Genomic DNA, 15,337 nt, shown 5'->3' on the forward strand with positions numbered 1-15,337 from the left:
CGGGAAACTCCACAGGTGACGCTGATGTCTGTCTGTACTTGACGCAGGTTTGCTGTTTTTCTCTCTTGCAGTTAGACGATCATCTCATTCTTTGGCCACTGACATGTTTGAGCAGCACCTGGGGGCTCACCTCCTGCAGGTAACTATCGCAGCACTCGCACCCTCCCACGACCTACCGTGTGTTTACATGATGCGCCAGCTTCCTGACAGTCCTGTGCTTTCGACAGGTTATCTTAACAAACAGTAGATTTTCCCCTGAACCTCTTCTCTGGATTTATCTGGAAAGTTTTAGATGTCTGTTTTTTTTGTCGAGATGTGTGTGCTTTATTTTATATGCATAGAGGTCCCAGTTTTTCAGATGAATCACAAGGTCAGGTGTAATTTGTATTGCAGTTGTTGTGTGAGCTCAGTCTGAACTGGCTCAAGTCTTCTTTTCATCACTTATATTCCTAGACAAGCTTCTAAAATCACACACACACACACACACACCGCATTAACCTCAGATGTTCGGACAATATTGTTGGCTGCCAAAGAATGCCTCCCTTTTTACACTGACAGATGAATAGAGCCTGAGGGGTATTTCGGGGCAAGAGGGCTGCAGGGGTGACGAAATGCAGAATGCAGAAACAAAAAATCCACAGAGGAGGTGCAAAGAAAGTAGATTGTACTTTGGAGTGTGGGGGGGGGGCTTAGAGAGGAGAGCTGGTTGGAGCAGCAGAGGAAACAGGTAGGAGTGGGGAGAGAAAGAAAAGAGAGAATTTGGAAGTGAGAGGCTTGTGGTAAAACAAAGAAATGTTACATATGTCTGCTCTCCTGTCGCATTTTAAAGAGGAATGGAGGCTTAGGGAGAGGCGCTGATAGAAATCAAATTAACGCTCCAGAAAAACTGTATGATTCTTCCCTCCCAGCCGTCCTCCCGCCGTAATAGCCTGATAATTGCACTTTAGTTCTCCGACATTCAGGCGGCTGGTTTCTCCTCGCCGCGACACACGACGCCCCACACCCCGGCCACACATTTGCATACTGGATGTGTCAGTTGCATAAATTACCACTGCCACTTTAAGCACTGGGCCGCCAAAATAGCAATCATTTTTCTAGAGCAAAGTGGTCCTGGTCTGGGTGCATGTGTGCGAGGCCGAGGCTACGTCGGCTCACTTCTGGATGCTTGTTATGACGATTAATATTATTCTCTGAAGCAGTCCCCTCTAATGGGCTGGCTGTATACCTTTCACTTCTCATTAGAATCACTGCAGACTGTAATGACTCCGGTCCTGTCTGCATCTGCGTCTGTACCCGTGTGTGTGTGTGTGTTTATGCGTGTGTGCGGCCGGAGATCCGGGACGAAGCCCCGACTCTTGAGTTTATTGCAGTTGATTGAAACAACCTCGCCGTATAAGCTCAGCTTCTCTCGTCTCTTTGCCGTGTTTGTTTGTGTGTGTTTGTGCACGCGTGGTATATCTGTCTCGGCGTTGCTCTCGGTGTGTTTGGTAATGCAGGTCTTGCTCGCAGATGGTGCACGAGGCTGCGGCTTGCATCTATGGGAGTTGTTTCATGCCTGCCCACATTTATGCATGTATGTGTCTTTGTGTGCGAGCGCACTTGTGAATTGAGAGAAGAGGCCGAGGGGTGACAGGTTGTTTGTTCTCTAGCTCATTGTAATTTGTTCGATACACACTAATTGCTCTAATTTGTCTGTCTTGTTTCTGTTTGCCTTTATGTCTGTCCGTGTGTGTGTGTCTGTGTGTGTGGGTGTGCAGTCTCTCGATGGTTTTGTGTTTGTGGTCAGCCATGAGGGACGCTTCCTCTACATCTCAGAGACAGTTTCTATCTACCTGGGACTCTCACAGGTAAGATGACCTCACCTCACTCTTCCTCTCGCACACATAAGAATAATCCTTTGTACACAAGTACATTTGCACACGCGTGTCTGTCTTCTGCTTACGCTTTTATATCCCCTCCCAGGAGTGTACGTATGTGTGTGTGTGTGTGTGTGTATGTGTGTGAGTGTGAATATCTTTGACTGCACTCTCGGAGCTCATCTCTGGAGTGCAACTCTCACAGGGGCAGTGCTACTGTCTTCCTGCCTCTCTCGGCCACCCTCTCTCCCTCTCCAGGTGCTCACCTCTGTTGATTGCCTGTGGCCTCTTGTACTGTGAATGTTAAGTCCTGCCATTTTGCCCAGATGCATAAATAATAACAGTAATTACTGGCCCAGCAATCAAAGTGTCGCCCCAGCGCGCTGGGCCTGTCTAGGGGAACAAATCGATAGGCATCTTAAAAGCCACATTGATTGTAGGGAGGGGGAAAAACACCAAGGGGGATGGGAAGATAGATAGAGACAGCCAGAGAGAAAGAGAGGGGGAGGAAAGGAGGAGAGGTGTGATAAGAAAGAGATGTTTCAAAGTAAGAAGAATAGGTACAGCACGGGAGCGAGAGAGAGGGAGGGAGGGAGAGGAAGAGGGAAGTTAGTGCAACAGAAACAGAACTAATGGAGTGGAGGTTTTTCAATGTGTAAATTTGCTGTGATTGAAAGCTATCATTGTCAACATTAAAGGACACTTTTGAGTGTTTTCTTTTTTTTCTTCTCTCTAGTACAGCTCTCTGTCTTGGTAAATACATTCAGAAGTCATCAGTTGCTGTTATCGCTGCCGTGCCTGTGTGAGCCGTGCAGAAGCTTCTCGCTCAGACACGGCAGCGATGTTCAAGATGGGGCAAAAAAGTCCACAGCCGGGGTGAAAATGCTTCACTGTCAAAGCCGACGAAGCAAATGCATGTTTTCAAAAGTTAAAGTCATTTAGTAGAGTTTTAGATTTAGTGGGTGATGATGACCTCAGACAGTCTTTATTATTGTCAGATGAACTTTGCAGTAGAGTTTAACACAGGCTTCGAGCAAAATGTATAGATGCTTAGACAAAAGCGATAACGCTTGTCCTGCAGTTTACACCACAAATTGTAAACTGTTGTTCTTATCGTTTTTTTTTTCTGCATCAGCTTTAACTGCAGTCTGAATGCAGTAACTGCCTGCTGTTGGTGTATTGTGGAGTATTCCTCTTTTCTCTTCCTAACAGCCTTCAGAAATTAAACCCCATCCTCACTGTCACTTGATGAGGACGACATTTTTAAGTCCTGTTCACCATAATTATAAGCAGATGTTTGTATTTTTTCATGTTCTTGAAAATGTCCCTTTTTCTACTCGACTTTCATTCCTGCTTCACTGTTGATCATACTCATCTGTTGCTTCTAGCATTTTTTTTTTTTTTTTGCACCGTTAGTCTCACCCCGACAATAAATTCACTTCACTTGAAGCAATGTGAGAATTCAAACCGCACGCCAAAACAAGGTCATCAAGGGAAAAGATGAATCACCACGTTGAGCGAGAAACAGAACGCACAGACTGAGTATTCACAGTTTTCTGTGTGACATCTTGGTCGCATCTTTGACTTTTTAGTAGGGATGTGCGATACCACTTTTTTTCAGACCGATACCAAGTACGAGTACTTCATCTTCAGTACTCACCGATACCGATACTTGCATACCGATACTTTATACACATAAAATTTAAAATAATGCAATGAGATTATTTTTGAAAATGAATTTTATTTCCAATAAAAAGGCAGCCCATAGCCACTATGTTTAAGTCCAAAGTAATAGTCTGAAAAATAAAACAAGCAACTGAGTTTGCACTTATTTAAATGAAATTAAGTGCAAGATAAAACTATTTCTCTGAGTTTTACACTTTACATAAACTAAGGTTTTTAAATGTACTAATTTGAATGATTTTTTTATGAACTAAAGTCAAAGATAGAAAAACCCCTGAGTTTAAAGAGTTGCTCGTGTTATTTGTGCTGCTCTCGGATCTCTGCTCTTCAGTTTCTCGGTCTTCTGCAGAGTTTGCCGTCGAGTTGCTGCAGGAGTTTTCTTTTTTTCCAGCACAACAGCGTCAGACTCTCGTCCACAAGCTTCGCCCTGAGGTGTTTAAACAAATTACTAGTGGTAAATGAACAACATAGCGCACCTCCTTTAGCAATTTTAGCATTGCAGGGTTAGCATTCTGCAAAGCTCGGCTCGTTTTCACTTATATAACAGAATTTCCACACCGGCGGTTCTGGTGAGACGAGCAGCCGTTCTGGATTCATTCCTGTTGTCTCTGCTCTGGATGAAACTCATGGAGAGTCAGCCCGCTGCAGTGTAGCCCTGCGCCTGTCAGCGACTCTCAGAGAGGAGCTTCTTCCTCTTTCATGTTTGTCGGCAGCTTGCATCCCATTTGGTTGCACTACCGCCAACTGCTGGTGAGGAGGGCTTACTACGCGAGGGGTTTTCTTGCCGTGAGTATCGGCGGCTGGTATCGGTAGCCTTCACGAGTACCCGATACCTTGAAATAAGGCCAGTATCGGCCCGATACCGATACCTGGTATCGGTACTCGCACATCCCTACTTTTTAGCCATACTGTATTAAAATAGAGCATATAAAATGGTTAAATGTTTTGTGTTTTCTCATCAGAATCTGTCATATACAAAAACAGATGCCTGTGTATTGCATGTGCACGTACTCAAATGGATCAAACGTGGGGAATTAAAAGATACCGATCCAACAGTCAGAGTGACCTAAACCTAAAGATAGAACAAAAAAATGGGTGAAATGGAGCGAGCCAGACAGACAATTACAAGAGAGACTGAAAATAAAGCAGATGAATAAAGGACAGACAGTGGTAAAGTGAAGAGCGAGAGAGGGGGAGTCTGAGTGTGTAAATAGAGTTTAAATGTGCAGTAGGAATGAAATTCGCCTTGGGATTGCCTAGGTAAACAAGACAGCCGAGGCTTTGGTGGAGATGCTAATAAAACAGAGCTGTTCTTATCAGCTGAGCAGATGGCCTAACCCATCACATCTACTCAAACAGGGCCTAAGCCATCAGCATTCTAATGAAATTATTTATGATCGAAGATTACGTTCAAAACCTTGAGCATACAACTCTGCGTTTACCTTCCCGAAAAGATGAGAGCGTCGCGGACAGAAGAGGTTTATGATCAGAAAGAGACAGCCAGAAAGGGCAGATAGAGTGAGTTAGTAGGGTGTGTGAGAGGGAATATATAGTGTGTTTATGGACACAAAACGGCGAGGAAGAAAAACATAGAAGAAGAGAAAGCAGAAAGGTGGGAGGGGGAGGACAAAAACACTTCGATATACTTTGTTGGCGAGTAGAGGCGGACGCAGGGGAGAGGGGAAGGACAGACAAACAAACGATCTTCTGAGCGAGAAAGTCTAACCGGTGGTTTGTTTTAGAGGGCATGTCGCCCCTGTGGACCGCCCCTGCCCCGCATCTCCTGTCCCCCCTGTCTGACCCCTCTGCCCTGGCTTACACCCTGGGCCGCTCCCCTGACAGTGGGGTTGCTTAGCCGGCTTAGCCCAGGTCAGGCACCTTGACCAAGGGCACAGCCCGCCGCCCACTCCCCCGGCGCCTACAGGTTTCTCCCCCCCACTCGTTCAGTGTCCGGGCTGGACGCGCAGTGATGAACCTGGGAACGCCACCTCGCAGATGAGACTCCTCCACCTACTGGGAGGTGGAGGAGTCGAGGGAAGGATGGATGAAGGGGCAAAAAAGTGAGGAAGATGAGGAATTGCAGGGAGGAGACATGAAAAGGATGGAGAAGTAAGGGTACGGGCCAGGAGAAGGAAAAACAGGGATAAATGGGGTAAAGAGAAGGGAGGAAGGATGGTAGATTGAGGGAGGAGAGAATTGATCTGCGAATGGTTAGTATGCAGCCCCCGCTCCCCCTCCCCCACCCCCACCCTCCTCCCCCCCCTCCCTCCCTCTCTCCTCTCCCATCAGTCAGTGAGGGCTGAGGGCTGAGAGTATGTTGTGGACCACTGCCCGGATGCCTCATACATATTAAAGCCCCCTGCTATTATTTATATCATGTCTCTCCTTCCCCTGCTCGCTGCCCCCCATCCCCACCGCACCTCCATACATACATGCACGTGCACGCACGCACACACACACGCACGCACGCACGCACACAAGTCCGCACAGATGCACTGACAGACAACTACTCACACAAACAATGACACACAATGACACACGGAGACATAAAAACAGACAGTCTAGTCACATACGCAGAGAAACAGAGGCGCGCCGTGTGCCTGCATACACACACACACACGCACACGCACACACGTGCACTCACGCGCGCGCATGCACACACACCCTCTTTCTCTGAGATTTGAATGATCTCGGTCTCTCCTCACGTCTCCCTTCGCGCCACATCCTATACCTGTTTTTATGTCTGAGCCTGACTCATCCTCTCAATCGCTCCGTCTCTTTCTCATCTTCTCATTTCTGTCTGATCTTTTTTCAATCCCTCCCTCCTGCATGTGATGGAGTGATATTATTCGGATTGGTCTTAAGCCCGGTAAAGCTCCATAAGGACCTGTTTGTCTCTCTTCCTTGTTTTCCAATACCACAGGGCCAGGGGATTGTGTCCCCTTCACATGGCCTGTCCAGTGTTCTGAGCGGAGGTAAATTCAGTCCTTCTTTTGAAAACGAACAATTCGCTTTGGAGATAAATTGCTATTCATGAAATACACCTTTAACCTGGGACAAGCAGACAGACAGGCTGAGAGATAAATAGATCCTGAATGTAATCAGTATTTTAGGCAGCGCTCAAACCTTGGTTCATTCAGAATGTCTGAAACCAAACTCTGTCACCTAATTTGTCAAATACTCATCATCTCAAAAGGTACATGTGGACAAAATTGAAAACATTATTGAACGATTCGGTTTAAGCAAGAAGTGATTGCAAGATGCGGATGCTGTATTTGTACAGTTAAGGAGAAGAGACATCAGGAAAACACTTCTGTCTATTCAGACTTTTGTGTGCCTTTCTGTGTGCACTCTTTAAAATTTGAATAAGTATTTTCATTGCCTTAAACATGATGGTTTGGCCATTATGCTTAATTTTAAAACAGTTTATTGCAACCTGCTCTCATCCACTTGTGTTATCCTCACTTGTTGCTTGAAAAGAAAAGAGTAGTTAAGTTTGACCTCCGTTACCATCTTCACAATTAAAATGGGAATTTCTTGCCAAATACAACAAAAACACACACGTCAAGCTATATAATTTATATAGTTTCCAGAAGAGCCTCATCTGCAGTGAATGTGTTGTTTGGTGACAGGTGGAGTTAGTTATTGGCTCTCATTTTAAAGATTCAATTCCACACTTTAAAGTTTCCAATTAAAAAAAGGATTTTCAACTTTTTACAAAGAGAATTTTGAGACTAAAGTGAGAATAACTTCAAGATTTAAATCATATAATTTTGATAATAATAAGAAAAAAGGGTTTTTTTTTCAAAATTTTGTCCACAGTATTTTTTCTCTTTGCAGCTGTTTTTTGTTATTCTCACCATTTCATACTATCCATTGTACGTTTCACATTTAATCTACAGTTAATCTTTCTTGTCATATAATTTGCAGCTGAAGAAATTAGTTCCTAACCTTTATATAAATTTCATAGCCAGATCATTTCATATGACAGAATAATTTGCTAATTTTTGTTTTGTCACCAAACGACTTTGAATTCTGAAATCACTCACACGCCTTTTGGTTCACACTGGCTACTTTTATTTTATCCAGACTGTGGCTAAAAATACCCATTAAACATATTCTCGGTGTTAAAAGTCACATTAATTTAAAATGCATACGTTTAAAAATAGTGATGAAGTAGTCAGTTTGTGGGTCAGTTTAGGCCTCTTTTCACACGCTGTTAAAATCTGACAGTAAAACCGTGATGAGTTATTTTTCTTGGTGCCAATCAAATCTAGCCTGTAATCTTATGTTGAAGGCAGGTAGCATAATTCCAAGAAGAAAGGCATCTCTTGAGAAATTAAGCACTGCACATGTTTTTGGCTGTGAAACTCCATCCCCTACATCATCTTCCTTCCCCCAGTGGGGTTTCCTATAACCCCCCCCCCTCGTCCAGCTCGCCCACCGTCAATCGCTCTGGTCTCTCTGCTCCCGCCTTCCACGTTCCCCCTTCTTTCTCTCCCCCGGCTGTGATGTCCTTGAGGGCCTGCTGAAGCTCCCATAAAGCCTGCAGTAAATGGCTCTAATCCGGTAATAAATGGCTGTGTCCTACAGACAAGGGTGTGAGGCTGCTGCAGCCACGGCTTTATCAGATGGAATCGCATTGGCACGCACACACACATACATTCACAGATGAAATAGGAGCTGCATAGATGTGTACAAACATGCATGCTGCTTCCCCCGCCACCGCCACCACTCTTTCTGACACGCGTGCACGCGCACGCACTCATTTACAGCCTCAGATGGAATCACACCTTTTCCGATTGTGCCGCTTTTATGAATGCCATGCAAGAGCAGCGCCATTATTACCTTTAAATGATTAGAGATGCAACTGTGATGCATTATGATGATAGGATCATATAGAGCCGTATGAGCTGTTGCGGGGCTCTTTACGCCTGCCGGGATGAACTGTAACTGAATGAAGAAGCAGGGAGGGACACGGGGAATAAGAAGAATAGTAATGTGACCTTTGGAGATAGTTGGAGTTCACCTGTTTTTAATCAGCAAATACAATTGATTTTTATCTCCCCTGGTTTTTTATTTGTGTAGCTCTGTAGTCACTTGGTCCTCCGAGACTAGACTTAAATGTATGTGTGTGTTAGGGCGGCGGTGACGGTGGAGTGTGTCTTACAACCTCCACATTCCTTGTTGAGTTGTAACCCAGAGCGGTGCTTTCATTTTCCTGTCATAACGTCTATTGATTTTTTTTTTCCTTTGTGTGTGTGTGTGTGTGTGTGTGTGTGTGTGTGAGGTGTGAGTGAGTGAGTGTGTGTGTGTGTATGTGTGGGCGCACGCGCCCGCTCTCGCTCATAAGTAGTTATTTGTGCTCCGAGCGCCCGGTTTTGATGGCCGTGCCTCTGTTCAGGTGGAGCTGACCGGCAGCAGCGTGTTCGACTACATCCACCCGGCCGACCACGTGGAGATGGCGGAGCGGCTGGGGATCAGGCCGCACCTGCGGGCCGAGGCCGGCTGCCACACGGCGCCCGAGAGCGCCTCCAGCTCCGCGTCCGCCTCCTCGTTAGCTGGTACACCTGAACCTGGTACTGCTCTGCTGCCTATTCAACGCAGGAAAGATGAAAACCTGAAATATATCGCTGCCTTCAGGAACTAATGGCCTGAGTAATTTTTCTGTCCAGGAATGATGCTGAGAAAAAAAAAAGATCCTCCGTCCTTAGTTGAACAGTTTATATTGCTTCAGCTTTATAGGATAACAGCCTGCACCTGGAGTGTGACTTTGGCCATTTTATTTAGCCCAAATGTTAAGACAAAGTTATTTTTAGATATGAATTATTCTGTAATTTAACATTAAAGAATTACTTAGGCCAGTAGTTAATGAACTCCATGGCAAAACTCTCCTTTTCTCTTCATTTCAGATTAAGCATCTTAAACCCATCAGGCAAAAATTACTCAATATTTTAAAGATGATCATGAATCCTTAAAGGTATATGTATTATCAACAAACATTGCGTTTTGTTTTTAATCAAGTCAAATACTTAATAAATTACCAGTTTTGAATTTTGCTTGTGTATTTATGGCCTATTGGCCTCAATGGATTTACAACAACAAATCAAACTTTTCATGCAGCATATTTCAATATTTTCCAAGGACATTGTCATGAATAGATTTTCCAAATAGTCAACAAAATGAACTCATTAATGCATTTTTTTAATTTACAGTAATAACATTAATAACAAAGTTAAACAAAGCACTTCGCCTTTGAATAAAATTGATCTATGATCTATCTAGCCTGAATTTGTACCTTCAAAACAAAATGAAGTGAAGTTTGTGTGGTTTGTTGAATGCATATGTCTGCCTTACCTGTCGTCCCAGCAGCTCCATCGAGTCCTCATTCCCCCGCCGACGATCCCCCCGACCGTGGCTTCTTCATCCGCATGAAGTCCACGCTCACCAAAAGAGGCCTGCACGTCAAGTCTTCTGGATACAAGGTATCCGAGGAGATCCTCTCTCTCAATGAATTGTGCCACAAGTTCAGACTGACTGTAGAGCAGAGTACAGTCACCTCCATCATAGAGCCAGTGGCATGAAGTACAGTCTGAGGGGCGGTATCTTCACTGCAGGTCCCCTGATCAGGTCCTTGATTCCTCAACTAGTTGCATCAGGAAAAAAGTATCGTGAAACTTTTGTCAAATCAAAATCAGGATCACGTAATCTTCTGTCTTTCAAGCGACCTTGAAAAGATATATACTCACTCTTAATGCATGAAGATGAATTAAATGTGTTTTAGACAGAATTTATTAAAAAATAGAACTTTAGGTCATCTTAAAGAATTGCTGCTATTAGAAGACGTGGTCTGTTTATTGACTTTGCATTTTCTAGGAGTTAAACATTAACAATTAGCTCCTCTATTTTTGAGTGAGTTCTAATGCAACCTTTTGTCACTCTTGCCTAAAACTTCGGCACAGCACTGCACCTCCTGTGACGGTGAAATAACAAGCTGATGCCTGTCATTTTGTTTTGTGCTTGCAGTGTTTCATAGCATTGTCAAGGTGGTCGTTGTGTGCATGTTTTATGACTGTGACCTTATTTTACACCGAACTGCTACACATAACAGTTTACTGCACCTCAGTGCTGTAAAACCACAACTGCTGCATTCTTTATCTTTGAAGCGTTGAGTCGGATTAAAGCAGAACGTAACATTTCTCACTTCTTCTTATTCTTCTTGAGTGTTTTCTTTGTTAATTCAAAATCCCTCATTATCTGCCGCGGTCTCCTCTTCCTGCGCTTCTTCGTCAGGTAATCCACGTGACGGGACGGATACGCTGCCGCCCCGCGCTCGTCCCGGGCTCCACGCGCTCGGTACGCCGGCCGATGGGCTTGGTCGCTCTGGCGCACACTCTTCCGCCCTCCACGCTTAATGAAGTCCGCATGGAGAGCCACATGTTTGTCTTCCGAGTGAACATGGACCTACAGGTCACGTACTGTGAGAACAGGTACGAGCTTTTTGCGCGTGTGTGTGTGTGTGTGTGTGTGTGTGTGTGTGTGTGTGTGTGTGTGTAATGAGACGGCCATTGTTTCCTCACTGTGAATGTCACTGCACATTTTAAAAATGCGCTTCGCTCCAACTTTCATGTTTTTTCATGAGTGTTTGGCAGACTACCCGGACAGTTGGCGGTTTTAGGAGACACATCTGCTTCTGTTTAGTTGACAAATATGTTGTTTTCTTTGATGCCGCTTTGCTTTCCAGGATCTCGGAGTATATGGATCTGACCCCAGCCGAGGTGGTGGGACACACCTGTTACCATTTTATCCACGTAGAAGATCTGGAAAACCTCCGGCAGAGCCACGAGGACCGTGAGTGACACCCGTATGCATATGGAGTGTGTGTGAATCCGTGTTACCCTTCACCATGTCTGAACCTGAGGGAGCAGGGCGCCTGCTTGAAGCCTTTTGTGCTATTGTGATCGGCGCCCTCTGCTGACTCGATCGCGAACTGCCATGTCAGTAACCCGTCCCTCTCCCTGTGCTCCTGCTCGCTCCTCAGTGCTGAGGAAAGGCCAGGTGGTGACGGGTTACTATCGCTGGCTCCAGCGGAGAGGCGGCTACCTCTGGATCCAGTCCACCGCCACCGTCTCCATCAACCACAAAGCTCCTCACGAACGCAACGTCATCTGGGTGAATTATGTCCTGAGGTCAGTGCAGCCACAGTCTGCTCCTCGGCGCAGCCGACACCAACCCGGTTCACAAAAGCCAGCCTCACGCTGTGCACGCTCATCCTTTGAAGTGATGGATGATGAAATGCAGCGAGATTGTTGGGATCGTAAGTTTTACTGCATCTAACGTGAGGAAAATGTCGAGGATGCTCAAAAGTAAAGACATCAAAGCACTTTACACTTGCTGTTTGAAATAAAGTACTGACATAGACATTTAACTCCAGTCGTGCTGGATGACCTAAAATGTAGCTTAGAGTTTTAAAATATCCCTAAATTCAGGCTGATTTAATGTACAGATGGACCAGAAAACACAGATTGTGTGAGGCCCAGGGGAAGTTATTTCAGAATGTGTGAAAAGCAACTTTGAGCAAACTTCCATTTTTGCCACTTTTCTTGCTGTGTAGTAACAACACATTATATATTATAATATAGAATATTATGTGTAGGAGATCCTTCAAACTGAGAAATTAAAAGGAAAAACTTAAACCTTGTTTAATTAAAAAGTTATTTAAAAAAGTGGTGAGTGAATAAAGTTGATATGGTTAGACTTTTGTCAGGCATTCAGTAACTTGCTCATTTCTCTGTTTTCTTCCAAACTAACATTTGACAAGTTGGTGAAAGTCACAGAGGACACGGAGCGAGGTGCGGCTTATGTCGACTTTCTAAAATTTGTGTAAATAGGAACAAAGGATGAAACTTCTGCTTCAGATTTAAGACTGTTCCACTTCTGAGCGTCTGCCCAGTGAAGTGTTAAAACACATATGATGAATGAGGCTCACAAGCAATAAAGTAATAATAATATTTATAAGATAATAAGAATAGACTCAACAATTAAGTGAGTTTTTTTTTAATGCAGCGCCTTTGTCCTTTACAAATGTATTACCAAAGATTAAGTCATACATGCCTTATTACTTCATTATTAATATTTATTTTCACTCCACAGACTAATGAAATATACATTTCTTTTATTCTCTCTTGTTGTCACACAGACGCGGATGCAAATATATGCAGAAGATTCGCGCACGCGCTCCACACTGCCGCACACACACTGCATGACAAAACATGTGCACGTCAACAGAGGAGTCAGACAAAAACAAGAGGAGTAGGCTGAATTTCAAATGCTAATTGGACTGAAGCTATATAATTACAACAAATGGATGTCAGAATTTTGGGGCTGAATGGTGTTTTAGTTAATTAGTGCTGTAATTACAAGAGCTCATTAACTTCTCCAACAGCCTTCTCCTTGTCTGAGCTTAACTGTGGATAGGTGGGCGGCTGAGTAGGGCCTAATGTGTGTTTTTGTGTGTGTGTGTGTGTGTCTTGAAGGGTGGGGTCTGCTTATGTGTCTGTTTGTCAGTGTGTGTGTGTGTGTGTGTGTGTGTGTGTGTGTGTGTGTGTGTGTGTGTGTGTGTGTGTGTGTGTGTGTGTGTAGTGTCGTGTTGGGACTGGGTGTGCGTTGGGCTGAGGTTACAGGGGTGTTCGGCAGTTTGGTTATTGGAGGTTGTTATTAGACTGATTATATGTTGTTTCCATCTCTAAGTATTCACTCAAATCAGTGCGACACTGCTGTGTGTTTGTGTGTGTGTGTGTGTGTGTGTTTTTTTAAGTGTAAGTGGCTTTAAGTGCTGGACGTTCATTTGTGTATACGTCCGCTCTTTTTTTTTTCCCCCATCACTTTCTCCCTCATCCATTTTCACATCTGTCCATCCAGTCGAACGGAACTGCCCGACACTCCCCTCGATCTGCTGCAGCTCCCGGAGAGCATACGAGCCGAGCGACTGCGGGTCAGCTCATCTCCCGCCAACAGCTCCCCGCAGGCCCGAGGTACGCGCTCGCACACTCTGAGCATCACCGCCTCCGCCCGAGCCTCTTCCCTTTCATGAGAATCCCCCTCTTCCTCCTCAGGCTCGCAGCCGGCGAAGAGCTCAGCGGGAAAGAGTGACCCCGACACCAAAGGCAGGGAGAAATTCACCCCCGCCGCCATCCAATCAGAGGACAGGAGGAAGCGCCTGCTGCGGTCCGACCCCGACGGGGCGCCTCCCGAGACCCGCCGCCGACTGGAGGAGCTCCGTCACGCCGAGGAGAGCGTGTCGGCCTCCTCGGACCTGGCCAGCGAGAGCGACGGCGAGGAAGAGGAGGAGACGGATTGGGACCAGGGGGGGGACAGCGACAGACTGAAGCAGGAAGACAGCGGGGGAGGAGGCAAGCAGGGCCGGGGGGGAGACACCCCGACGAGGGGCGAGCGGGCGGGGAGGGTGCACAACGGCCGGGCCGTCATCCAGCAGCTGAAGAGCGTGGTGACTCCGTCCGCGCTGCCGGCCAGCCCCAGCATCAAGACTGAGCACGAGGCCCTGGCCACCGGGGGGCGCTGGGGGGCGCACGCGCAGACCCCCGCCTCGCACGCCACGCAGCCGCAGCCCTCGCACGCGCACACGCCGTCCAACAGCCTGAACGGCGACAGCCCCACCACGCCCATCCCCGACTCCTCCTCCAGCAGCGAAGCCCCCCCCAAGGGGCTGTTCACGCCGCCGTCCCCGGCCCTGTCCCCCGCCATGTCCGTGTCCTCCCCGCTGCCCCGCGAGGAGAGGGCCGTGTCCGGGGTGGTCAGCCGCGGCGGCGGCATCGCGGGCAACGGCCCCGACTTCGAGCTGCTGCAGAGACTGGCCGCCGGCGGCGCGGCGGGGCGGGTCCTCTTCCACCCCCTGGCCCTGGGCCCGCAGGGCCCCCAGAGCCTCTACGCCCCCAGCACTATCCGCTACGCTCCGCCTGAGCTGCCCCCCTCCCACCACCACGGCGCAGGACACGGCGATGGCCTGCAGCTACGCTCGGACCACCACAAGGGACCCCCACCGGCCTTCTTCCCCCACCTGCAGCGGCTGGCCGGCCTGCCACCCTTCAGTGGTTTCTCTCCGTCTGACAGCCCTTTCTCCTCCAGCCTCCCTTTCTGTATGAACGGACTGAGGGGGGCTGCAGGCACCGAGGAGGACTGAGCCTCGCAGGGGAGGAGGTGAGAGCAGAAAACAAAAAAGGAAAAAAAAAAAAAATGAAGGACGGAGCGGAGCGGAGTGACAGGGCAGAAAGAAAGACGTTGAAAAGGGCAGGAGAGACAGAAGTGGCAGGACATTAAGCCTCTAAGGACGAAACTAATTGGACAATGAGTTGAATAACTGCAATCTAAAGTGTGTGACACGCCGCCGCCGCTGCCGCCGCCATAGGAATTTATCGTGTCACCCTCGCGTGGACGCGTGACAGTGACTCCCAGAGAAAACAGGACACGGAAACTTGTGACTGGTCGTCCCTCAAGACTTCATCTCAACAATAACAAACTCTGCCGTGTGTCTCTCTCTCTAGATGACTGTGTTGATTTATGTGTCTCTTCCACTCAGAGAAGCCATATTGTATATAGAGACAAAAACCATGAGGACCCTCAGCTCACATCCACGTTACTGTCGCTCCCATTAACCCAGTTAACGCTAAAAACCACTAGAAAACGTCTGTAGGAATGAAAGTGACTTTGGAATATAAATTTTTATTATTGCAGTATTATTAAAAATGAGCTCTCACTCAGGTGAGAATTTGATGTGAGGG

At 46.7% G+C, this 15,337-nt stretch overlaps 1 protein-coding gene across 1 annotated transcript; it reads left to right on the forward strand.

The window, feature by feature from the left end:
• The first annotated feature begins 75 nt into the window (after positions 1-75).
• On the forward strand, positions 76-14,739 carry LOC115384566 (neuronal PAS domain-containing protein 3-like). Its single transcript, XM_030086825.1, has 9 exons — positions 76-139; positions 1,758-1,847; positions 8,944-9,103; positions 9,909-10,024; positions 10,833-11,029; positions 11,284-11,390; positions 11,581-11,728; positions 13,461-13,573; positions 13,655-14,739. The coding sequence occupies exons 1-9, from the start codon at positions 104-106 to the stop codon at positions 14,737-14,739; spliced, it is 2,052 nt and encodes a 683-aa protein (XP_029942685.1). The 5' UTR covers positions 76-103.
• Positions 14,740-15,337: the final 598 nt, after the last annotated feature.

Source organism: Salarias fasciatus, unplaced genomic scaffold, assembly GCF_902148845.1.
Source record: "Salarias fasciatus unplaced genomic scaffold, fSalaFa1.1, whole genome shotgun sequence".
NCBI classification, from domain to species: domain Eukaryota; kingdom Metazoa; phylum Chordata; class Actinopteri; order Blenniiformes; family Blenniidae; genus Salarias; species Salarias fasciatus.